General features: G+C 41.4%; 1 protein-coding gene across 2 annotated transcripts; it reads left to right on the forward strand.

Moving 5' to 3' along the window:
• The first annotated feature begins 752 nt into the window (after nucleotides 1-752).
• LOC147896511 (uncharacterized) lies at nucleotides 753-9,608 on the forward strand. 2 transcript variants are annotated; one of them, XM_087381304.1, is made up of 10 exons: nucleotides 753-1,045; nucleotides 3,530-4,055; nucleotides 4,197-4,333; nucleotides 4,433-4,480; nucleotides 4,563-4,616; nucleotides 4,743-4,847; nucleotides 5,005-5,211; nucleotides 5,349-5,434; nucleotides 5,873-8,049; nucleotides 8,158-9,608. In XM_087381304.1, the coding sequence occupies exons 2-10, from the start codon at nucleotides 3,605-3,607 to the stop codon at nucleotides 8,388-8,390; spliced, it is 3,498 nt and encodes a 1,165-aa protein (XP_087237430.1). In that variant the 5' UTR covers nucleotides 753-1,045; nucleotides 3,530-3,604; the 3' UTR covers nucleotides 8,391-9,608. The 2 variants fall into 2 exon arrangements, with proteins under 2 accessions (XP_087237430.1, XP_087237431.1); XM_087381305.1 differs by lacking the exon at nucleotides 753-1,045 and having other exon boundaries at nucleotides 3,984-4,097.
• Nucleotides 9,609-24,690: the final 15,082 nt, after the last annotated feature.

Below are 24,690 nucleotides of genomic sequence, written 5' to 3' on the forward strand. Positions count from 1 at the left end.
AACATTAGCTTTTCAATACTTGAGGTAAGTTTGTCCTTACCTTTTTGCATTGTGTCACAAGCTAGATGCTAAGAGGCAATATGTGGTTGTTGGATTTAAGAGAGGACATGTCATATGATCAGTCATCTTATAGTGGCATCATTGTTATTTAGTTTTGCTTAGTCTACTCTTATGGAAAAGCAAACAAGATTAGATCATGGGAGTTTAGTGTAATGAAAACTACTAAGAGGCGGAGATGACTCTTTGGAGTGGTGAAGCACCATTTTAGAGGAGATTTGCCATTAAGAGGTTGGGGGTAACCTTTTATCCCCCTTTACTTCCTTCTCCTTCCTTTGCTTAGAGAGCATGAATGCTCACGGCATTGCCTTGTTGGTTTAGGTGTAGCACGAACTAAGGGTTGAAGATTTTAGTGGGAAAAGAGAGATAATCTAGCTAAAAAGTACTCTCAAAATGGTAAGTAGGGGATTAAAAATCCAGGTTATAAAGGAAGAGGCGACATTGTTTAAGGTGGTGCCAAAGAGAGACCCTAGAGTAAAGGGGAGGAGACGCCGTCAGTTTAGAAAACCGCTAAGGAGGATATTCCGGCAGGGAGGGGACTTCCCGTCAGGATGGCGGGGGCCGCAAGACACGTGGCGGGAGAGGAGTGGGTGACGTGGAGGCCAGGGTGGAAGGGGAGAATTTTGTTGACGAGATCAGGGTTTTCAGAAGTGAAAATGATATTCCGGGGGAAATGACGAAATGCAAAATTAGGACCGTCTTTCTCTCTCGTTTGTACAGGTCGCTTCGGTTTTTGACGAAGTGCTCTGTTGCTTGCAAGCTTTGCTGCTGCGGTTGCCATTTTCGCATTGCCATTCCCATGACTATGGCGCTCGCTCCTCTTCGCATTTAGGTTTCTCTTCTCCTTTCCTCCTCCTCCATCCCTCATACCCATCGACAGTTCCTCTGCGTCTGCTTCCACTCCGCCCGGATTCCCCAGTTTCCTCCGCAGTAGCAGCAACAGTACCACCACCACCTCTTCCTTCGGCTCCAACGATGATCGTCACAGGTATGTCCCCGATCCAGCACGCCCCTCTTTTCTCCGGCACCTCCTTCCTTGTCCCTCCCATCCCTTCCCCCTTCCCATCGTATTCATTTCAGGTTTTCAACTCGCCTGATCGCTGATTTCGTTCATCTTCTTCCTTTCTTTCCAACGTTTTTCCTCACTTCATCGCCTGTTTCCGATCATTATGTCACGAGATCCAACCGAAGCCCGTGCCTTAGGATCCCTTTTGTACGAGATCGCTAGGGCGTTATAATATGTAAGGCATTATCGCATAACTCTTTCCTAAAGATTTCTCAAAGGATGTGCAAAGTATGATGACCTGCGACAATTCTGCGTCGACAGATGCACAAGCTGAACAGGGTAAAACTTAGGCTGTGTCCTAGATGACGTACACATTTTTCTAGATTTGTATACCCCAGAGTATGCGGTGACGGCCCCCGATGCATTTGCTTGCATTAGTCTTTACATGGGCGCCTCATTCTGACTTTAATGTCTCGTTAAAGACTTTCCGCTCTTTGCGCTTCGGCTGTTGATGGAGGAAGACCGGTTGTTGAATGTTCTGTCTCTTGGGTGTTTCCTCCGGGAGGTCCAAGGGTTAGGGAGGGCACGGATTCTTTCGTCCTGACATTCAAACGATCGTCTAGTCTCAATCTCAGTTTGGATATGCCTTATCGAATGGATCGTTTAGCCATGCTCATTTCATCAATTAATCTTGATAGTGGGTTCGAGTTACGCTGTGCTCCAGATTTAAAGTTGTATTCGAAAAATCTGCGCCCTGAATTTGTTACCCTGCTGCTTGTGGGATTTGCGTTTGTTAATTGGCAATATTTTATGTTCTAATACATGGTATATCGGTAACCTTTGGGTCCTTGTTTTTTTCAAGCCCGGCATGCTGTTAGGGTTTGAAGTTCTCAAATCTATAAACAAGGTTTGCAAAGTTCAGCGACCAGGACATGATACATCACACCGACCCTTGTAAGATGTTAGAGTTGAAGCTCTCATGCGAGGTGTATATCCTCATTTGGCTGCATTGCTGCTCGTTTGATCCCTTGCTGCACGTTCTGTTTCCTTGAGTTAGCTTTCAATTGGTTTGTACGTGTGTCGAGTATTGAGGATGTGCCATTTCATTAAAGGGATGCACAAGACTCTGAGCTAGCTGCTGCCATAGTTTATGGTTTTCAATCTTATGAGTGACTATCGTGAGATTGAAACTGCAGTATGTTGTGTTTTTAGAGGATGAGTTTGGGAATGTTCTTGGAATCATCTAGGTATATAAAGACCTGAGCTAGCTGCTGCCATAGTTTATAATGTAAGTATCTGTAGCTGACTCTGCTACCACCATGGATACATCGCTTTCACTTAGCGTTCAATTGATTATATGTGTCACTTCCTAAGGTGGTGCCTAGCTCCTGCTAGAGCTTGTAATTTGAGTATCTATAGTTGGCTCTGCCACCATTATACATACATGGCTATCTTCCAATATGGGTGATTGTCTTATCAGCTTCTGCCTTGTATGGGAACAGTACGTGTTCATTTGGCATATGCACTCCCGTAGTGTGACTTAGGGCTATAGATGTTTCATTGTAGGGTTTGGCTGCTTGGAAGGCATTATTGATGGCCAAGATTCGATGTCTTGGCCGTGATGTTCAGGGGATTTTATAAAGTCCTGCATCTTTCACTCTTTAAATTCAGGTGGTCTACTTGGTCGTGATGTTCAGGGGATTTTATAAAGTCCTGCATATTTCACTTCTTTAAATTGAAAGGGTCCAGGTTTTTCGCACGTTTATTGATGCATGTGCAGACTTCTTCATACTTTTCCATATATTGTTTGACTTGCACACAATTCAAAGAAGTCTTGGTTACAAGGGCGTTGCAGCGTTAGGCCTTATCCCACTTGTTTAATGGAATCTACCTTTGCTGCTTTTGTCATGCCCCCTCTATAAATATTTCTATTTATTGGTGGGACTCCCTGTTTCCAGAATGATCCTATTCACGGGCATGGACTTACTCTACATTTAGAGTCGGGTTTATGCCATGGATTTATTCCTGCATGAACGAAAATCAATGCTGGTTGGACTCCAGCTCTTCACTTTCTTGGTCGCAAGCATCTTGTTCTGTGATTGCTTAAATTAAGTGTCACATGCAAGAAAGGAGACAATCTGAGATGCAGCCATAGCAGGTGGACCAAAAGCTACCTGGAAATTGTATTTGCCTCACAAATCTGATGGACCAGGAGTTGGCACTCTGGAAAACTCCTTGGTTCTGAATATCTGTGCTCAAGGCTGAAAGCCATGGAGTTTGATGCACAGAACTTGACACTCCAACTTACTGGCAGTAAAATTTTAGCTCATTGAGCCAGTTTTGAATAAATTGTCCCTCAGGTTCTACCCATGTTGATAGCAATGCTCTGTTGTCATTATGTGTTTGGTATTGTATTTAGTCATCCAGATTTGTGAGGTGACTGGTTTTCTGCTTACTGTTTTGTAGTAACCTGGAGTCAAAGCTGCAGAACTTGGTTAGGGATTTGGCCTGGTGGAGTGTCCTTTGGGTGCTTGGATTAGGATGCAGGCTACTGGCAAACCTTCTGTCACAAACCTTTTTGAGACGTCACCTGATCTGGAGATGAAGGCAAAGGAACAACATGAAACATTAGACAATTTAATCAGGCAAACCATTGTCAGTGATTCCTTCTTATCTTTCAGTAAAGCTGGGGAGAGTTCTGTGCAGTGGGTTCATTGGCTTGATACAATTGATCAGCAAAATACGAACAAGGGATTAAAAAGCTCAAAGTTGGAATTGGGGTTGGATGCTAAAGATAATATTAGGCAGGAGGAGGTTCTTGCATCTCAGGCAACCACTGGAGAAGGTCCCAGTATCAAGGATTCATTATCTTCAAGCATTAAAGGCAGCAATATGTTTGGAAGAGGCCTTCAACCTTCTGGAGACCGATTTCATTCGCTGAAGTTTCCAGAAGCTATGGTTGCATTTGCGCAAGCAGCAGCCAAGGCTAATGGTATGTGGTGACTTCTCCAATCAAAGCAACCGAGGTGTCCGGGTTTGTCTTTTCCCTTTTCGTTTGTTGTATTTGTGTGTGTTTTTTTCTTTGTGGGGTGGGGAGGGTGCTCTGCTTACTGTGTTGATTCCTTGCCTGCAGAACTGCCTGGTTGGCCTTTGATGTCAAGTAAAGTGCAGATGCAGAAGTGCGAAAAATGTCCTCAAGAGTTTTGTTCCTCTCTCAATCATCGAAGGCATATGCGGACAACACATCGACGTCCTCTGAATGCGGATAAGGTAAGGGGTTTATGGAAGGAAATTCAATCTTACTGTACATCACTGTCTTCTCTTGTAGCATGGTTAACATATTCACTGGGATGCTGCCTCCTATGGCAGGAGGATTTGAAAAAGAAGAGAGAGCAAGTCGCAGCATATTGGGACAAGGTAAGGCAGGTCTTCAGTGTCACTGTTGTTGACTCGACAGTGCACGGCAGTTTTTCAAATTTGCTTTGTGTAATGTGTGCAGCTGGCACCTGAAGATGCTTGTGAGATTGTTTCGGTCAGGAACATATCTATTCCGGTAGTACTTGTGACATTTTGCTCTCTCGTCCATAACTTCGTTGCTTACTTTTTTATGTAAGCCCTGCCCTCAAGTTTATTTTTTCTGGGTTTGTGAATTGAGGTAAGTCTCACTGTCGTGTTCCAGGATCTTTCTGCAGCTTCTTTAGTCCGAGCTCTTTCAACTCACTTACAGCAGCCTGGCTTGCTGTCGTTACCTCAGTCATATGTCAAAGTAGCAACATCACTTTTGGTGAGGAGCATTGCTGTTTGTTGTTGTTCCTGTGGTTGCAGTGAAATGTAGAAACCTTTGGCTTTAGTGGCAGAAATGGAAATTTCACGGTGTACTAATTGTGCACACTTAGATTTGTTGAATTGTGATAATGATGTGAAAGGTTTGATGGTCACAGGATATTGTGCAAAATAAGCCATCTAGATTTTCGCTACAGTCTGAGGAGTTGCTCAACATACTTGAGGAGGCAAGTGAAAAAAACCTGCTGTATGGTATTACTTCAACATCCATGCAGCGATGCATATTTGATAGTGAACCTGGAAGAGTTGGCCTAGAGACCAAGAATCTAGTTGCCTCCCTTGGGTTTCTTGTAGAGCTGAGGCTGGTAAGTGAACTTGTTCATTCAGACGGTTCGTGCAGCATAATTGCAGCCTTTTGATCTGCAATTCTTTTGGCCCTGGATGTATGTGTTGTCTAGGGGCACTGTGGGTTGTGGGCTTATGCTTTTGAGTGGCTGATCAGGTGAAAGCTTGGATGGATGACAAGGATGTGGAGGCGCTGCGGTGTCAGAAAGCGCTTGTGGAAGAAGAAGAAGCTGCCCAGAAGAAGTAATGTTTTTCAACAGACAGAATCATTTAGAGAATGATTGTGAAAAATAAATAGAGTTTTTTGTGTTCTCTAGTTTTTCATAATATGATGTTTATTTGAGTCAGTCGAAGGATTGCAGATGTTTGTCAGATGCCTTCAAAAATGAAAACATACTTGTGTTGAAACATTTGGCCTACACTTGCAGTCCCCTTATTAATAATGATGATGTGGGACCTGCTTACTTGAAATGTGTAAGGGTAGGCCTGCAACCCCTTGCATGGCAGTGGTCTATCATTATTGCAAGTTATCCCTGTCACCCAGGGTTAGAGTTTAGAGACCTTTCTTAACTCAGTATTTTGTGTTGTGACATGTTGGAGTTTTGTGGGATTTCTAAGAGGGGGTTACCTTGTGCTGCTTGGTTTTGTATACTCACAAATGTTTTTTTAAAAATTTGTTAGACGGGAAAGGCTTCAGGAAAGAAAACGGCAGAAAAAGATGAGACAGAAGGAGTCCAAGGATAAGGAACGAAAGGGGAGTGAATCTTCAACCAGTCTTCAAATCTTAAAGTTTGATCCCTTTTCTGGAGAAACCTCCACTGGCCATCGGGAAGGAGATGATTCTCCAATGGCCACACAGTCAAGCCCTTCATCTAGTGGTTATTCTGGACAGGGTCCAAGTCATTTGGAGACGGCCCAGATGGATCTCCATGGAATGGAGGGTTGTGATGATGGTAAAGCTGAAAGTAAAAAGAGCAGGCTGACTGATGAACAACAAGGCTTGCATCGTGACTTGGATGACCAGCAGCAGGTGTGCTGGCCTGGCTCAACTGGGTCTTTTAGGAGAACAATTGCTCTATCAGAAGCTGGTGATCCTGAAAGTTTTGGTGGAGAGGATACTTCCCATGGAGATTCATCTGTGATTTATGAGGACACCAACGTACAAGCTTCTAGCTATGATGATTTCCAAGGTCCTGAGGAGCAGAACAGTTTCTCTGATCAAAGGGGGGAAATGGGAAGGTCATTTACACAGTCCAGGTCTCCCAGTGGGAACTTTCCTCCTGAGCGCAAGATTTTAGGGCGGGGTTGGAGGGAGAGGAGACAGAATGATGCAAACGACTTTTTGAGCTACCAGAGGCAGCCTTACAATAACGATAGGAGGTACTATGATTACTCCTATGGAAGCCAAAGGGTCCCACGAAAGCCTTACAATGTGGCTGGAAATTCTGGTTCTGAATTTTTGGGTGCTTCTAAATTAAATGTTACTCCTAGATATGGACAGTATCGGGAAAAGGTTTCAGGTATACGTCGCCCTTCCCCCACTGCAAGTAGCGGGCATGCCGTATGGACAAGAAAAGCATCTCAGAATCCTGCCTCAGACTCTCAACCTGATGAAAAGGACAAGTTGGGTGTTTTGGAGGTTGGGAACCCTCCCTCAGACACAGCAGATGGGCAGTCAGAGCATACGATAGCTGAAGATGCTTGTAGTGATGGTTCCAATCCTACAGCCTATGCAGCAAGTACTGGTGTTATTTCACCTGATGCTTGCCCCACCAACCCTGAAAAAGTTGGTGGAGGGTTAAGCCGGAACTCTTCTCTCTCTCTTGAATCTGTCACATCTCATTCTTCTGTCAGTGTCTCTGCTAGGGTTGGGGCTGAAGAACAAGCGCACCATGAAGAGTTGAGAGTGTCACACAGCTTTTCCAACCAATATCTGGCTGACCCTATCTCAGGTGTGGATTTGGCAGGGGGAACAACAGAGGAAGAGGATGGTTCAAGCTGGGCTCTAGTGGTTGGATCACTCAGAATTCCCCTTGGAGATGCTTGGTCAAATGTTACTGAGGACACCAGTATTTTCAGGAACTTTGAGGCTGTTTTTGGAGGTCAATCAAGAGATGCTGAAAACTTACAGGAGCTGGAAAGGCTAAGCTGCTCTTCAGGGGGAACTGGGGAAGCCAGTCCTGATACAGCAGGCTCAGCAGGTGGAGACGTAGCTACAAACGTATCTTCAGATTCTTTGCAAGGAATTAAGGCGTCTGACTTTGATACGTCCAAAGAAACATCTGTTAATGCTGGAGAGTTAGTGCAAACAGTGGCTGGAGAAGAAATTCCTTGTCCAGTGAATCAATCATCTGAGAAACTTGTAAAACAGGGCACATGGCCAAGTGGGGTGAGCAAGCTGGGAATGAAGGTATGGCGCCCGGTTGCTCTTGGGGACCGTGGTGACTCCCTTACCATTACCACTCTCTCTGGAACAGAAGCTGTTGAAGAGCATGGACCAGAAGTCACAAATGATAGTGATGCTTTTTTCAGAGAGGCAGGTGGGGCAAGTAGTCCTGATCTTATAAGTAGCACTGCCATTCAGTCACACTTACAGGTGCTCAACGGTAATGAGGATGCTTGTAGTTCTGTCCACACAGGAAGCACCCAAGGACAAGATTTTCAAGAGGCTGCAGTTTCTGATGGTGCTGACGGATCCTGTAGTAGGTCTTTTGAATCTGATGCTTTTGTGACATCTGTTTCTCACGAGGAGTCTTTTGATCGCCAGTGCAGAGTGGGAGATGGGGCTGAGGCCCCAACAGGGGGGGACCTGAATCGAGCTCCACATTTTGCGGCCATTGCTAGCTTTCTTTCTGAACGTAAGTATGCATGAAGTATGCGTGCATCTTCTTACTTTGTTACTTTTGGAGTTTGATGTTGCTTCTCTGAACAGATGTTTGAATAGCATATATTTGTTTTCCTGACAGGCTGGGCAGTTGCGATTGCATCTTCTGATTCTGTTGATTTGACCATGCATCTGAGAGAGCCTGATGATAGCACTTCATCCCTGTGCCTGCAAGATGATGAGGCCTTGCACAGAGTTGACTGTTCATCTGAGGCTGGTGGTGAAGATGTGAGACGTGGTGCTGGGTGGAGTGAAGGTGGTGGTGCACATTCAGAACCTGGTTCAGGATCTTCACTTCCTTCTAGTAGTACTTAGAAGCGCTGGCAATGCTTTTGCCGGCTAGCTCACTTCAAATCATTGGCTGTGTTGAAAGTCCCAAATGCTGAACTCAAGGCGATTTTTCTACGTTCAGAGCCAGCTTAGTGGACACAACGGGGTGCTTTCTGGAGGATGGACTCAAAATCAAAGGATTTGGTATTCACCCAAGACACATTCCTTGGTGAAGCGATCAGTATGATAGGGATTAGCTGGAATTGTTGCAGCAGAGGTTCTTCTGCTCTTATATTCAAATTACATTGACAAAGGAGCTAGAGTTGGTGTGGTCCAGAGTATCTGCAGGTGAACAGTGGATTTACTGTATGAATCGTTTCTTTCCTCTGGCAAAGGCTGATCTTCATGTCATGTACCAAGTTTGTCGTGAACATGCCCACAGACGTTTAAGGGGAGAATTTATGTACCTGTCATAGGAGCTGCTGCTGGTGAAGAGAGAGCATTGCTAGTGAAAAGGAACTTGTTGGTTCATGATATTCATGAATTTTTACAGTCCAGTTCTGCTCACATGGGCCTTGTTGGTGCAGATCAAACATTTTTCTCATTTATAATCATGGCGGCCTGTAAATATCATCAGGAGAGAATTTATGTGTGGTCTGGGTCCACCCACATTGGAAGAGTTTTTTGTTCATGCCAAGCTATTGGATTGGCTGGCTTTTTTCAAATGCCTGGCATTGTGGTAGATGTTTTACATTTGGATGTTGAGCCGACACTATCAAATGGTATTTTGGCAGGGCATATTTTGCCTCATTATTCTGGTGTGGGGGTGGAATTACCCACTGTTAATTCGTAACGAAGCACATTACTTGTGCACATTACTTTCATGATTAGGCTTCTGAGCTGTCGCTTAGATACCTGTGCAGGGTTTCTTTTAGTCAGGGCAGTATCTAGTCTCATGTGCAAATTGCAGTTCGTGGTGCCTGCTTCCAGGATTCTTTGAATGTCCTGAGAAGACTTTGGAGCTGATTTATACAAATGCAGAGGTCTGAGGTATATGATACCTTCGATCTCTCTCTGCTTGTAGTTCTATATGGGGACATGCGATAGCAGCATGACAGGTCTGCAAATTTTGATAGTAAATTGAGACTCTGGCCGAGATGCAAGATAATTATGGGCAATGTTTGCTTGGGCCTGACATGTACTGGCATTTTGAAATCTTATAGAACATGATATTTTGCTGTAGATGTTTGTGTGGCCGTCAAGGTGTAGGCTTTTTGTTTTGGGCTCTGCCAAGCAGTAGCCCCTTGCAGGGAGGGGCATGGGCAGGGAAGAGTTTTGGCCCACTTCCCTGTTACTGCTTCAGGAGTGGCTGTTGTTTATGAGCCATTCAGGGGAGGGAGCGGAGCGCAGAGAATAGGAGCTGAGCGGAGGAGTATTGAGGGGAGATGCAGGGCGGCAAGGGCTCCCTTATTACTTGATGTGTGTGTGTGTGTGTGTGTGTGTGTGTGTGTGAGAGAGAGAGAGAGAGAGAGAGAGAGAGAGAGATGATACGATATGATTGATAAAGTCTTGAGACCCTTCAGTATCTATGGGACTGGCAAGGGCTCCCTTATTACCTGATATGTGTGTGTGTGTGTGTGTGTGAAAGAGAGAGAGAGAGAGAGAGAGAGAGAGAGAGAGAGAGATGATATGATATGATTGATAAAGTCTTGAGACCCTTCAGGATCTATGGGACTGGTGATTACTATTAACACATGGTGATCTGTTTATATCCGGTGAAATAGAAACACACTAGACTGCTAAGTAGTTAATGCTTGTTGGGCTACTTTGTGCGCTAGCCTGAGAGCTGCAGTATGGGTCAAGTTATGTTACCCTGAAAACGTAAACCTGGGTGGAATTTCCTTTCCTGTCAGATGTAATCCTTTGTAGGGCCTGGTGTCTGGTTAGTTGAAGGAATGCTTGATTTTTTGTTTGAAAGAAAGAGGGAACCTCAAGAGTTGTACAAGGAAATAATTTGGATGATCTAATTAATGGCAGACATAAATGTATTATTACTAGTTTGAAAGGTTTCCACAATTTTAGATGAAGCCTTTAGCTAAAAAATAGAAAGTAATGAAGATTAATCATAGAGGATCTTGTGAAATTGCACATTATGATCAACCGTTGGACCAGCAATGCAAGCTACATCGCATTGGTTCATGGAAATTAGCAGCCCATGGGACTTACTAGATAGCCTGCAGTTGCTCGAAGTACAGGGAAAGTCTGACACAATTTTTGCCGCCTTTTAAAGGAATGTAATGTTATGGTCATTTAAGATATCGAATAATTGCTGATGGTCTCAACCTGTCATAAGTGCATTTTAGCTTTGTGATGGGTTCTGGATAAACTCCATGGGCGCTTGTGGGGGCATCCCCATTGGAACAGCATTTGTCATGTGTCTCATATCTCTTTCACGTTATGTACTAATAATAGATCACTCCAAATTACTTGTGGAAGGATGTGTCTCCACTCTCGTATCCCTTTCAAGTTACGTAGTACTGATAGACACTCCAAATTACACAATGTATAACGTGTGCAAGGATAATGTCGATCCAATGGAATGAAATGCAATCATGAGAAAGTAATTACGCAAAGATAATCATGTTGCAGTTTTGCAGGATGGCAGCAAAATGCGTACAGAGAAAAGCCCTTATTGAGAAGGGAATCTTCCACGAGCACAGAGAGAGAGAGAGAGAGAGAGAGAGAGAGAGAGAGGGGAAGGTGTGGACCATTTATACCGCCAAACTATTGTGATATGCCCGCAATAAGTTTGTGAAAAACGTTGGAGTGACTTGGGAGAGAGCAACTCTTTGGAAGAGTGAATTAGCTAGCTTGATGGGGTAGCGGGTCATTTTGGCAGAAGTTAGCAGAGCTATAATAGAGCTGCGACTTGTAAGGTAAAGCTCTAGCACAAGGCAAGGCAATGCTTAGGGAATGGGCCTGACTTGCAAAGGCTCTCCAGCAATACTTGGAGGTGGAGCAAATGTACTCTAGCAAAAGTCTAGGCAATCCATCGTTGGCAAACACCTAAACTTCAAAGAAATGTTGCCCATATGCTATTGAGTGCCTTAACTGAGGGAGAGAAGGCGTAGCTTCGCGCACCTTGGCTTTGGCTTCTTTGTGTGGCATGTTCTAGTTCTTCTTGTTTGCAAACACGCTGGCTTGCTAAGCTTTGTAAAACCTTTTTGCTTATGGTGCGCTTGAGCTCCTGCTTCGAGCTTTACTGAACGTGGGGCTTTGTGAGCTTCTTCAAGCTCTACTTCAGCCTCTCCCGCCAGAAGTTTTTCTTGCAGCTCGTGTGCTACAACTCTTCGATGCAACCCCCTTGGAGATCTTTCTCGCTACCTAAGCACTAGCATCCCTTGCCCAGTTGCTGAGCTCATTGGCCACTACTCCATAGAACTGCCTTTTGCGACTTTGTGCCCAAAAGGCGATGTGCTTCTGCTATTTGCTGCCAGCCGTTCTCAGCTGCTTTATATGGCTGCTCAAGACGCCTCAGTGGTGCACGCTCACGAAAACCTTCAAACCTGAATTTTGCATGTCTCATGTGCCTTTGTGCGACTCGAAGCATGCTTGCAACAATTAGATGAGGGATTTTGCTTTTTGGCCTCGGGTCAAGACTCGGGTCAAAACCTTTTGTGCAGTAAGATTTTATCGTCCTTGGTGTATTCTTGTCGCTCTTAGATGCTGATTCAATAGCGTGTGCAACAATAGGACAAGTATGATTAGTTTCCAAAAGAGAAATGCCTCAAAAATGAATCCACATTAGGTACCATTTTCAATGAATCAAACTTGCTTAGTTTTAAGTTATTGCCATAATAAATTCCATCGGGTGTTTTATGTGTAGAATATCCATTGCTACGAATCTACTTTGCAATAAGAGAATGCTTGCATGTTACTTTGCAATAAGAGAATGCGTGCATGTCTTTGTGTTACAAATTGTTTGCTACTAACATGTGGATTCCATTCGCTCGAACATGCATTTGGTTTGCCTATGTGTGTTCAAGCAACCCATAGGACTACACGGAAGCATAAAGTGCCTTAGCTTTTTTCCCACTTCATGTGTGGCACTTTGCAATGATATGGTGGGGAGATCTTTTATCTTTGTTGGTATAGTAGTTCTAGCTACCCCTTTGTCCCCCTCATTCATCATTGATGAGTATTTATGCCACTCGTGTCCAATTTGGGTCAAGGTCCTCAATTTACCATTATGGTCAGAAGGAACATTGGATGTGCTTGCATGTTCTCTTAGCAAATTGCTTCTCATTTCATCGGGAGTGAGACGGTTTTTTGGGGCAAAAAAAGCTTGGGTACTTTGGAATCAAGCGCAAGAGATTCCAAAATGGATGGATATTAAGGTTGTGGAGGGGGTTGTGCACACATGCCATAGGCTTTATTTGGAGCTTTTTTGAACTCTACTTTATCTATCAGAAACACGATTGTTTCACACACAACGGTCCTTCCAAAATGGAGAACACCATGCTTGCTTATAGTAATGGTTTGCATATAGATGGGGGGAGATCTAGCCTTGGTTGGGGATATTTGACTAGTTAGTAGCTCAGTCTTAGTGGAGAAGGTGGTCAAAACTAAGCATGTGGTGGAAGGGGTAAGGAAGCTGAGTAGTTGGTTATTAGTCGTGAAGGTTAGAAAGGGGAACAGTGGAAGATTGTGAGGAAGATGGGAAAAGACAAGATGGCAAAGACTCAGCAAGGCCTTGTCATATTTGGATGAGAAGGGGGAAGTGGAGGTTCTATCTCTTTGGGAGGTCGTATCCCTCAGTAATGTGTCAGTGAATTTGAGAGAGAGGTGGAGTTGCTGCCCATCCAAGAGAAGGCTTATGAAGATGAAGATTTTTCGGATGTGAACCATCGAAAAGACTCTTTCGAAAATAAGTCTTTGAAGAAACCTTTGCGTGAGGTTAAAACAAGCAATGACTTGCATCTTTCAAGGTCTATTCTGAAAAGCATTAAGGACGTTGCAAGGAGCCTTTTCAATGGTAAGGGAAATTGTTTCCCTTTTTTTTGCAATGCCATCTAAGTCTAGACTAGTGATTTGGTTCTCCTTTAAAAAGCTAGGCTTTTCAGTTTAGGTGAACTACCGAAGTAGAGGGACGAGGGGTACGGCGCTCATAGCGAATAATTCCTTTTTTTTAAAGGAGGTGTTCAGCAAATCAAAGGGAAAATCTCTTAGCGGTGGAAGTTTGTTTGCATGGTTTTACATTTAATGTAGTCTTTGTCTACGCCCCTAATTGTTTGGATTATAAGAGGGTCTATTGGAAGTCTTTGAATGAAAAAATGGAAGGGCTTAAGTGGTCATTGGGGGGTAATTGGAATATAAATAAGAAAATAGAGGATGGATCTCATAAGTATAGAGGGTTATGGGGGCTAAGTTGGAGAGTTGCGATGAGCTGTGTTTGGATCACAATGATATTGACTGTGTCAATGTGGTTGATGGAGATTTGAGGGATTAGTCTTAGTCTAATAGAAGGAAAGGTGTTGCATTTCAACCAAGCCATATTCATAGTGTTTACATGTCAGGGGAGGGTGGTGGATGCACACCCTATGGTAGGCATTAAGGAACTGGTAGATACAGTTGGCGTATTGTAAGTCTTTGATGTAGCTTGACAAAGGGATATGCAAGAGGTCCTCCGTTTGATAGACTATAAAGTCACGAATAGTCAACGGGTAGGATTGGCTGAGCCTTTTGATGTTGATGAGTTGTAGAAAGCTCTAAATAAAACAAAGAAAGAGAACTCATCTGGCCCAAATAGGTTGACCTTAGATGTTTTATTTGACATTTTGCGACCTCATCAAGGATGATTTGGTGGCCATTACCAATGTTTCTATTCTCAAGGGGGGCCTTGTTTGAAGACATTAATGCAAGTTTGTTGAAGCTCTTTCCAAAGCAGCCTTCCAGACTAAGAGTGGGGGATTGGAGAAGGATTATGGTGCTTCACACTTCATAAAGTTGTTGGCTAAGGCCATGACCCTTATAATAAGGGACATTTGCAGGATGGTTAGATGGCAAGACATATTGGAAAATATCTTGAATATGTCTATGGCACTAGACTTGTCCATCAAATGGGTCAACAATGTATCCTTTTGGGTTTGACTTAGATAAAGCATATGATCGAGCAAGATGGGACTTTACCATTGTTGGGGTTTAGCAATGCTTTTGTTAGGATGGCTTCATGTAATGCCTATACTATTTTGTGTATTGATGGAGGTGTGGTAGGGCATTTTGAGTTGCACAAGTCTATGTGGCAAGGATTCCCTTTGGCGCCACTTGTTTTTTCTCTAGAAACCATACCCTTGATAAGTCTCATAAATAAGGGTATGGTTGACAATAGGATTAATAGCTTACTTCTTCCCCTTGGGAAACATTTGTGCTCTCAATTCTTTGCAAATGACTTTGTTGCTTTCGCTCAACAAGATTCACCAAAGCAAGATGATATAGTAACCATTGAGTGTTTATTTGGAGTGTTAATTTTTTTGGGGGGGTTTTGGTTTAGTTTGTAGTTGGGGGAAGGCTTTCCCACTCCAACTTAATCCTAGATTAAGGCCTTATTGGTAGGATTCTCTGGCTCTCCATTGGGTGGGCAGAGGCAACATCATTGCATATCTAGGAGCCCCGTTGGTTTGGGGCTTTCCATTTTCCGAGCAAAAACCCTCGAGCGACGAGCGGACAAAAGGTGAGAGGGGTCAAAATATATAGGCTCAAGTCATTTTTGGGGAGCACAAAATTCTAAATTATTTCAAGGAATATATAAGTAAATATGAAATATTGATGAACAGAGATAGAATATAAATATACATTATATAATATACATATATACTGTCCAAGTGGCGACTTATTTTATGACTTTCAAATATCCTTTCTTTTCCTTTCACCATTGGTTGGATCATGAAAATTTGAGCAAATATCCTCTTTACAGCTTCTCAGGATGAGCTAAGAAAAATATATAATGTCTTTTTAATAGAACTTCTGAGTGTATTCTACTAGAGTAATTTGGTTTGAAGAGCTTGCCCCAACACTATTCTGCCGGTGGAATACCCTTGGAGCGCCTACAAAGAATGGGTCATAACTTTTGCTCCTTAGCTCAGATTGAGGAGCTGTAAAAAGGAAAAATATTCAAAATTTCATGATCTATGCAATGGTAGGCTTAAAATCATAATTTATAGAGGTATAAAAGGGATAAATTGGAAATTTCAAGATGTATATGAGAGTTACAACTTTTTCCTAATTTATATTATGGTAGGAAGGAGTTCAGTAGGGACCACATTTCCTTTAAAGTACTTAGGTTTGGAGAATTGGGAATATTTTAAAAATACCTCCCTTGCCTTCCCATATTTGATAATGTATTAGAGATTAATTTATGATCAATAATAATGGATTTAATTATGAGATTTTCAATATCCTTTTCCTACTCATCCAAGGAATATGGTATACATTGTTACATGAGAGCTTCTCAATACTTCAACTATGGGATTGCTAGAGCTAAGGGGAACTCTTTTAAATCGATTAAATTACCATAATCCTCAAAAGAGAGTATGGTAGGGAGGGATTTATCGGAGTTTCTAATGTTCTCACTATTTGTTAATATATAGATGATGTTCTCTAAAATGAGGGTTATAATGATAAATAAGTAAGTATATGGTTCCATAAATGACAAATTAAGAAAGAATTGTATATTTCTTTGAGAAATATAGTAGCATGATTGGTATCAAACATTATCGCTTGGACTTTTCTACCCGCAGGTTTTTGCTCAAAAAATGTGCACATCCCGTTGGTTCTGAGGATTACCTTGAAGAAGGGATTTGGTGTCAATCTGGTGTTTTGGAAGTCTCATTTCTTATAAGTTCTCTTTGGATGGAAGAAAATGGGATGACAAACAAAAGGACAACTATGGAGGCTCAAATATGAGACACATGGCATAGGAAAGAGAAGACCCATGATATTCCATTAGAAGTGCATGCATATATAGGCAAGTACATAATCCTTTGCATATCACTCAACCAATCGTTGGCTTGACAATCGCCCAGTCCAATTTGAAAAATCCACTCCAAAACCACTGTTTGCTCTTCCTAGCATTAAATGTTCCAACACCCCCCCCCCCTTAATGCTAGGCTGGTCCAAACCATCAAAAGCATCAGCGTCATAGTGTCCTTATAAATTTGATTACCCCTTTGTGTCCCTTATCATGCTCATCAGCATGTAGTGTGACTATCAAGGTGTAGGAAATGCTTTCTTGGCTACATCATCTTGTACCAAGAACAAGCTTACAAAATTACTTCTAGAAAAGATGTCCATTCGACGTAGTTACATTAGTGTAATCACCATGATTGTAGTAATTCTTTTCATCATGTCCAATTTTTTTGCAAATAGTGCATCAGTGTTTGCTCTTAGTCTTGCAATCCTTTTCGATGTGATTGGTCAAACCATGAAAATTACATTCATCTTCCAATTGCTTATCTAAAAATTTGTCTTAGTGCTTATAAACACTTTGTCATGAGTGAGGTAGAAGCCATTCTTTCCATTGATTTACTTTTACTTTCTCTTTCCAACAGTGATGCCTCAATGTCATGTAATGTCAAATTGTCCATTGGATAATGTCTCTACTAAAGTGCTATAACCATCAACATCATAGCTTGTTAGAAGTATTGCTTTGGCCTGCAGGAGTTTTCTACATATTCACTCCGTGAGGGATTCGCTGGTTGTACAATCTCCCCACCTGGCTGTTAGCCCCTATACTAGAGATCCCCTAGTAGTGAGCTAGGTTTCTCTGGAACAGGTGGGTTTTTCCTTTAAGCATTTATCGATTTTTCCATACTTTTTCCTTTAAGCATTTATCGATTTTTTCCATACTTTCGGGGCTATTGTTTTGTATGGAAGTTTTTCAAGAATTAATAGAAGGTTCCTTTCTTTGCCCCAAAAAAAAAAAAAAGGAAGTATTGATTCAGCCTCATCCTCATCTAGGGACCTCTTAAGCACTGCCAATGTATTTATTCAAGTAACTGGAAGGATCATCCTTTGGGTTAAACTTGAGACCATCAAGTTGCATCAGTAACCTCCTTTTGGAATGTTTTGTATCATTTCCAAACACCTTATTAATCTCCTCCCATGCACTCTTAGCACTTTGTATCCCATCAATGTGGTGAATACATACATCTCCAAGTGATCTTACTATGTAACCTAAAACCCTTTCATTATCCTCCATGTAAGTATTCCCAAGACTTTCCCCTAGGCCCCTTCTAGTAATTCTTCCGCATAAACTTTCTGCATTAAGAGATACATAACTTTTACGTGCCATGTGTGGAAATTGAACCCCGTGAACTTTATAACCATTACATCATGTGAAGCCATTCAACTTTAAGGAGAGGTTTTACTGGCTAATTTTTATTGCTCGATAATGTCTACCATGTTTGAGGTTTCATTCACCCTTTTATTGCTCATAGAATCAATGAAGGATGGCATGATTGAATTACATTCATACACTTTGGATATTTTAAGTGAGATAATCTCGACATGCATTCAAAACTAGAAAAACTGTACTCTTTTGTCATGCAATAATCTCCAAGGAAGAAATTATCATAGCCTTCAAGTAGAGTACAGAACTTGAAAGAAAAAGAGAAAACCAATACTCAAAGCACCATAGAGTGATGGAGATCGGACTGGGACACAACATTCTACTATGTTCTCTAAAATATCAACTAGTATTGGTGTTACGGAGTTGTTGCATGCTTGCATCTGTGTATTGGTCACTTGGCTTGCAGTATATCATCATTCAGTTCATAATCAAATGCGTAGATGTTTTATAGTGACAAGTTCACCATCGTGTTTTATTTTGAAAGTTAATCATGGCAGAAGTCTTGATTACGTTATAGTGTGTGCAACATTTGCTAAAGTAGCTTAATCATGTGGTGCCATTGCCATACATATTGACATTACAAAGGCAACTGTCTCCTCGCGGTTCACAAGCTGCTGGATTAGACAACTCAGAAGTGCATCGAGCTTATGAATTCCAATTTTTGGGATTGTTTCCCAATGGTAGCAATCTTGGTGGCTTCAAGAGAAGTCATTTCTTCAAGTTATGATAGACTAAACACTCATTCTCAACATGTAGGTGAAAGGCTTGAGCATATAAGAGTGGTGACAGTAGCAATTGAGAAACAAAAGTCATAAGAAGAAGAGAAATCATCTCTCTGAGACTGGTAACTGATGTAGTTGAGAAGATAGTGTTGAAATCCAATGTTTAATGCTCAAACTGCAAGTAGTTGATCCACATGCAGCCAATATAGAGTCTAAAGCTCAGACTATTGCTATCATAGATATTTAAAGCCTTGTTGAACAGATAAAAACAACTTTCAATCTAATGATATCCAATAGCATAGACACAACAACCACGTAAGATCTCACAGAAGTTGCCAACAAAGAATACTCATCACAGACTACAGGCATAGTTTTGAGAAATGACAGTAGTCTCAATAGCAGCCAATGTTGACACATACCAAGAACATATGGGCTTGTAGTACATAAAAGAGAGAAAAACAAGGACTAATCAAGACTCGAGTACAAGGAGGATAGGTGACAACTAGTAGATTTGGTACCAAATGATAAACAAAAGCAAAACTATGGAGGCTCAAATACGAGACACATGGCATAGTGAAGATACAACCCATGATCTCCATTAGAAGTGCATCCTTTCCATCTCGCTCAGGCAATCATTGGCTTGTACAATCACAATAGTCCAATCAAAAATTATAGTCGAATACCATTCTTTTGCTCTTTTAGCATCAAAAGTTCCAACATGAGAAGCGTAGGTTGCACTACATCCCATGGGATGCTTTGGAACTCTTTAAGACTAAGGGTGCTTTAAGAATTCTTGATGTGGAGTCCAGAAATCAAGCCTCATTGTGTAAATGGATTCCTAAACTATTTGTCATTATTGTGCCATGGGTGGAGTGCTTGAAGTGGTTCGTTGAGAAGGGGAAAGGATGGAAATTGGGCATCTAGAGAAATCTAGATTGGTATGATTGCATTTTCTCTTTGTTTCCATTGAAATTGTCAAGGCTAGAAAACTTTATGGGCCTAGTGAGAGCTTGGAAGAATGTTGAAAACCTACTTAAGTGGAAAGGAAGGGATGGACTGAGGGGGTATGCCAGTCTCAAGGAGAACTTATGTGGTCTAGGGCCATAACTTTTGAGGGGAAACCCTTGGCTGAACTAGATTTACCTTTAGTTCAAAGTCTTCATAGAAAAAGGAGATATGTAGATGTCAGTAGTTATGGAATGTTGCATTGGTTGGCTGAGTGGAGGTCACTAGTAGGGGATCAAAGTCTTAACTTTTGACTTAATACTGGGGAGAGAATGTAATTCGCGAAAGTCCTTGATAGTGTTCCAAAGCATTGGTTGTTGAATTAAATCTCTTCTAACAATTGGAGCGGCAACTAGTGGTGGGTGATATGTAAAGCCTCAGCTAATGTATTAGATAGTAGGCTATGAATTCCTCAAGGTTCTCTTAGTTGAAGTGGCAACTAAGAAGGGGTTGGTTTCATTCATGCACTAGGTGGAGATCTATCACTGTGAGGGATAAAAAGGGTTTAGATCCATGCTAGCAACCATATGGCCCTACTTGAGATCCTTCTGGGACACCCACAATAAGTTAGTGTTCTTATGGGGAGCAAGTGTAACGGGTAGTATCTTTGGTGTTCGTGCTAGTGTGGGGAATCTGCAAGTGGATATGAGTATTGTTGTTAGATTCAAGGATTCCTTAGTTCTTTGTTGTCTTAGATTAGTTGTGGTTTAGGTTAGAATAATTCTAGTTTACTCTTTGGTGCCTTGTAGTGTAGGCCACAGTTTTTTTGTACTGGTATATTTTTGCCTACCCTAGGGGGAAGGCTTTAGTTATTGGTGTTCCTTGAAAAGATAAAATAAATATAGTGAAATATTTCTCAAGTCTAGAACGTTGGGAAATTGCCTATAGGTCCACGCTTTGTGTTGGCAAGTGTCATTTAAATATTTCATCAAGATTTACTTCTCTACATGCAATTTACTTTGTGGTGCAATGTGGCTCGTGGCTCTTGCAATCATTGATTTGTGACTCACAGCCCTTGTACCTGCCATTGATCTTTTCTTGTGTTAATATGATACCTTTAATGTGCCATTTGAGAAGGTTTTATGGATTATTATTCCTCAAAGTTTTCTATTAGCGATGCTTGGAATGTTTTTCATTTGTTTGTACGATGAAGATATCCTATCGAACAGCTGTTAATCTTTACATGGAGTGATGTTTCTGGTTTTCTACAATGAAGATAGTTCGTCTTAGAGTTATCAGTGTTTGCATGCAATGATTGGAGCTATTAATCTTTGTAGTGATTGCAAGATTCGTCAGTGTGCTCATGAAATATAAATGTATTTTGGGCTTTGGCATTTCTTTGGTGCAAAATCCTATCATTGACGCACTAGATTCAGGTGTTACAATTTGTAATAATCACAGGGAAGATATGGCTAAGGGATGTATTACATGCTTCCACATCCTAATACATTGTTTTACATTTGCAGAACTTGCTAAGAAATGTGCAAAAGGTGTACAAGGGCATGTCGATTAATAAACTTCTCTTGTGAAGGATATTGGAGGTGGAGAGGGAGAATGTAGGAGAGGATGGAGATGTGGGAGGGGGAGGGAGGAGTGGGGAGGCAAGGTTGGAGAGCGATTGCAAGCTAAAAGCTAGGAGGGAGGATGCAAGGAAGCAAAACACAAATGGCGAAGCGGGAAGGGGGGACGTGGATTTTTTCTGCAATACCATCGATATCGGCATCGTTATAGAAAAGCAGAGGCATCGGCATCGGTATGGATGTTGGTATATACCGATGCCCATACCGACGCTCAATGGTGGATGTTTGATTTGCGAATGCTTGGAATTCATTTTTCATGCAATAAAAGATAAATTGCTTGTATGTTTCTTTGAAGGCGCCAATGCTAGTGAAAGAGAATGTGGATGACATTTGTAGCCATGCTATGTCTTTTCGTAAACTTGCCCTTATCATTGCTTTGAGCAAAGCACCCAAAGGAAGGGCAACTGTTAAAGCACTCTGCAAGCCCCAAATCTACAAACAAATCCATGTGCAAAGATTTTCAGGCGGTAGCAAAGGAAGCCTATGCCAAAGGTGTACATCTTAGAGTATTCAATATGTCTTTTTCATAGGTTTCTATTCCAAAACAATCTAACATGATCTTACGTTAGCAACTATCATGTGTGGTATTTGACATTCGTGATTTATATGCACGTGTGTGTTTTTTAACATACGACAACAACCCCTTTTGCTTGGTTAAAAGACAAAGGAGTCAGGGAAGGGAAAAAAGAGAACATTATAGAGTAAAGGAAGGGTTTGAGTGAGTAGGTAAAACACCTACGAGAATGTATAAAAATATGTAAGAGTTTAATTGACAAGAAATGCCAATACTATTTTAGCAAAAAATATTTGCAAATAAAATTAAAGATGTTGAACTCCCGACAAGCATCTCTTTTATTGAAGAGGAGAATTTGCATACCTGCCACCATCCAACCAGAAAAACGGTAAGAACTAGCTTTAGCTTTAGTTGGGAAGATAGGTGTCATAAATACTCCTCCCTTGTTATTGGGGTCACAATAAAAAATTAACACTTAACCACGAACTAATAAAGGAGGTGAAAAAAAGTCAATGTGAAGTTTTTAATAAATTATCATTAGGAAAATACAGGGAGTTAATGCAAAAAGGGAGATCCATGTAACCATTTTTCTACTCTAAGAATAATAGAAGAGTACTTAAAAATTTTTAATACGTAGCACATGGGACATTTAAAGGAAAATTAACAGGAGGAAATAAGGGTTAGAACTAAAGGTAGATTATAAAGGGATTTTAGAAAAAGAAAAGGGGGTGGGGGATAAAGGTAATTTTTAACGGGATTTTTTTGAATTTAATGAAAATAAGAAAAGGGAGGGGAGGGGGTAATATATAAAGGGTTTTTAAGAAATTAGAAAAAAGGAACAGGAGGGAGGGAGATAATATATGATGGTTTTAAGAAAAAACTATAAAGAAATCCAAAGATAGAGTGTAGAGGGGGCCCAAGAGATTGGGGAGGGGAGTTTAAAAATAATTTAATTAAGGGGTTATTGAGGTAGATAAAAAACTAATTAAGGGGGAAGAGAAGGGGTTTGTTTTAAAGCAACGCAGATAGAAAAAAATAAGGGGGAGAGGAGGAGGAGGGGGGTGTTTGTTAATAAAAAAGAAGGAAAGGCATAGAGGGGGCCAAGGAGGGAAAAGACTAGAAAGAGCAAGGATGGAAGAGGAGAGGGGGTGGGGGGGCCACATATACTACAATAAATAAAGAAAGAATAAGGGTCATATGTAGATAGAGCTTACGAATCCATGGAGGGCCATGTGGAGAGGTAGGTCGTGGAGCAAAGGCACAGATGTAGGACGTGGAAGCGTGAGAGACTGATCAGTAGTAAAGCAGCACGTGCGGTGACGATCGACGAACGGAGTAGAGCGTAGATTTTTGGGCAAACTACATGGGTGGTCAGCGGATGGAACAGAGCACAATAGCTCCAAGTTGACTACAACGGGCAAGTGAACAGAGTACGGGGCAGCCCAGAGAGCATGTATGTAGAGTGAACTAGGCCATGGGCAGAGGGCAATGCAGACTATGGGAGGAAGGGGTATTAGTCAGTGGAGTTAGAGGAGAGTAAAGTAGGCTTTATATATAAGGAGAGGAAGGGTTAGTCGGGGAGGGAGTTGGCAGGAGGCTGGGGAATAAATTGGGAGGCACGGGTATTAGTGCTAATGCCACGTGGTGCATGGAGAAAAAAGTCGTAGGGAGTTAGTTTAAAATTAATATGAAGGTAAAACAATGATTAAGAGGGTTAAAATAAGGAAATTTTAGTTTAATAGAGTTTAATAAGAGTAGGGAAGTAAGATATTATAAGAAGCAAAAGGAATAAAAGTAGAACTAAAAAGAAAACAAAACAAGGAAAATTAAGGAGAAAAGAAAAGAAAAAGTAGTGAGACGAAAATTGAAAGGGGGAAGTTTAAAACATTAATAAAGACTAAAAGTGACAAAAATAAATGAATTAGAAGGAAAGAGTAATAAATAAGATGAAAAGACATGAGTTTTTTATATTAAAAAAGGGGGGAAGAAGTAAGTTTTTTTTTTAATTAAAATAAAAAAGGTTAGTTTGGATAAAAGTTTTTAAATACGAATGTAAAAATATTAAATTTTGGAATAGTAATAAGAAGGAAAAAATAAGGGACTACAATTAAAAAATAGAAGAGGGGGAAAAAAGGGGGGAAAGGAGATAGAAAAAATTAAACTTATAAAGGACTAGAAAGGAAAAAAGTAAAATTATGAGAGCTAAGGGTTTTTTTTTTTTGGGGGGGGGGTTGGGAGGACAAGGGAGCTAGAGTATAAATAAAGGGGAGGAAGGGTTAGGAAGTGTGTGTGTGTGTGTGTGTGTGTGTACCCGCCTTTGCCTCAGTAGGGTACATCACACAAGGTGAGACAGTAGGTCATCACCTAATGTGATGACCTGCTATCTACCTAAGATAAAAATGTGAATAAATCAAGTTTTAGTTAAGGGAAGGTATTGGAAGAGATGTAATTATGGATAATATTTCTGATTCTATCCGGTTTGAAGCCATTGTCTTTGCAAACGTCTATGAGAGAGGATATGTGGAGAAAAGCTTCGAAACTGTCAGAGCAAGAGTAGAGAATGGGAAGGATGAAGGTTAAGCTGACTTTATATTAGGAGGAGAAAGGTCGGTTACTATGACAACTGATGGGGGATACAGTGGGAAATTTAAGAAGTTTCTTCTTCCAAACGAAGGTGGTTTAGAATTCTCCTACAAAAGGAGGCAAAAGGGTAATGTGTGTGTTAAGAAAGGTGGTAGTGAGGCCGATGATATTATGATTAGCGTTAACAAAAGAGGATGAAAGACTACATTTAAGGGAGATAATGTCTAGTGGATAAATGGTAAAGGGTTCATCATCATGGAGTGGTCTGGAAGGGTCAAGAAAATTGGTGATGTAGGGAATTTTTTATGAAGAGGATGTCATCGACATATCTAAAGGTATGGAGAAAGTGAGAGAGGGAATGGGAATGGCCAAGACGTGCAAGATTTTTGACGAATTTGAATTCAAAAGAAGTAAGATAGAGCTGGCACCAAAGTGGTGAGCATGAGAAGCCCATGGGAATGCCTTTAGATTGGATCCAGCAATGTGGGCCAACCTTAATGACACAAAAGTCGAGCAAGAAGTGGTTGTAACTGAG

This window comes from Dipteris shenzhenensis, chromosome 11 (assembly GCF_047967505.1).
Source record: "Dipteris shenzhenensis isolate YYH24624 ecotype China chromosome 11, Dip_SZ_1.0, whole genome shotgun sequence".
NCBI lineage: Eukaryota > Viridiplantae > Streptophyta > Polypodiopsida > Gleicheniales > Dipteridaceae > Dipteris > Dipteris shenzhenensis.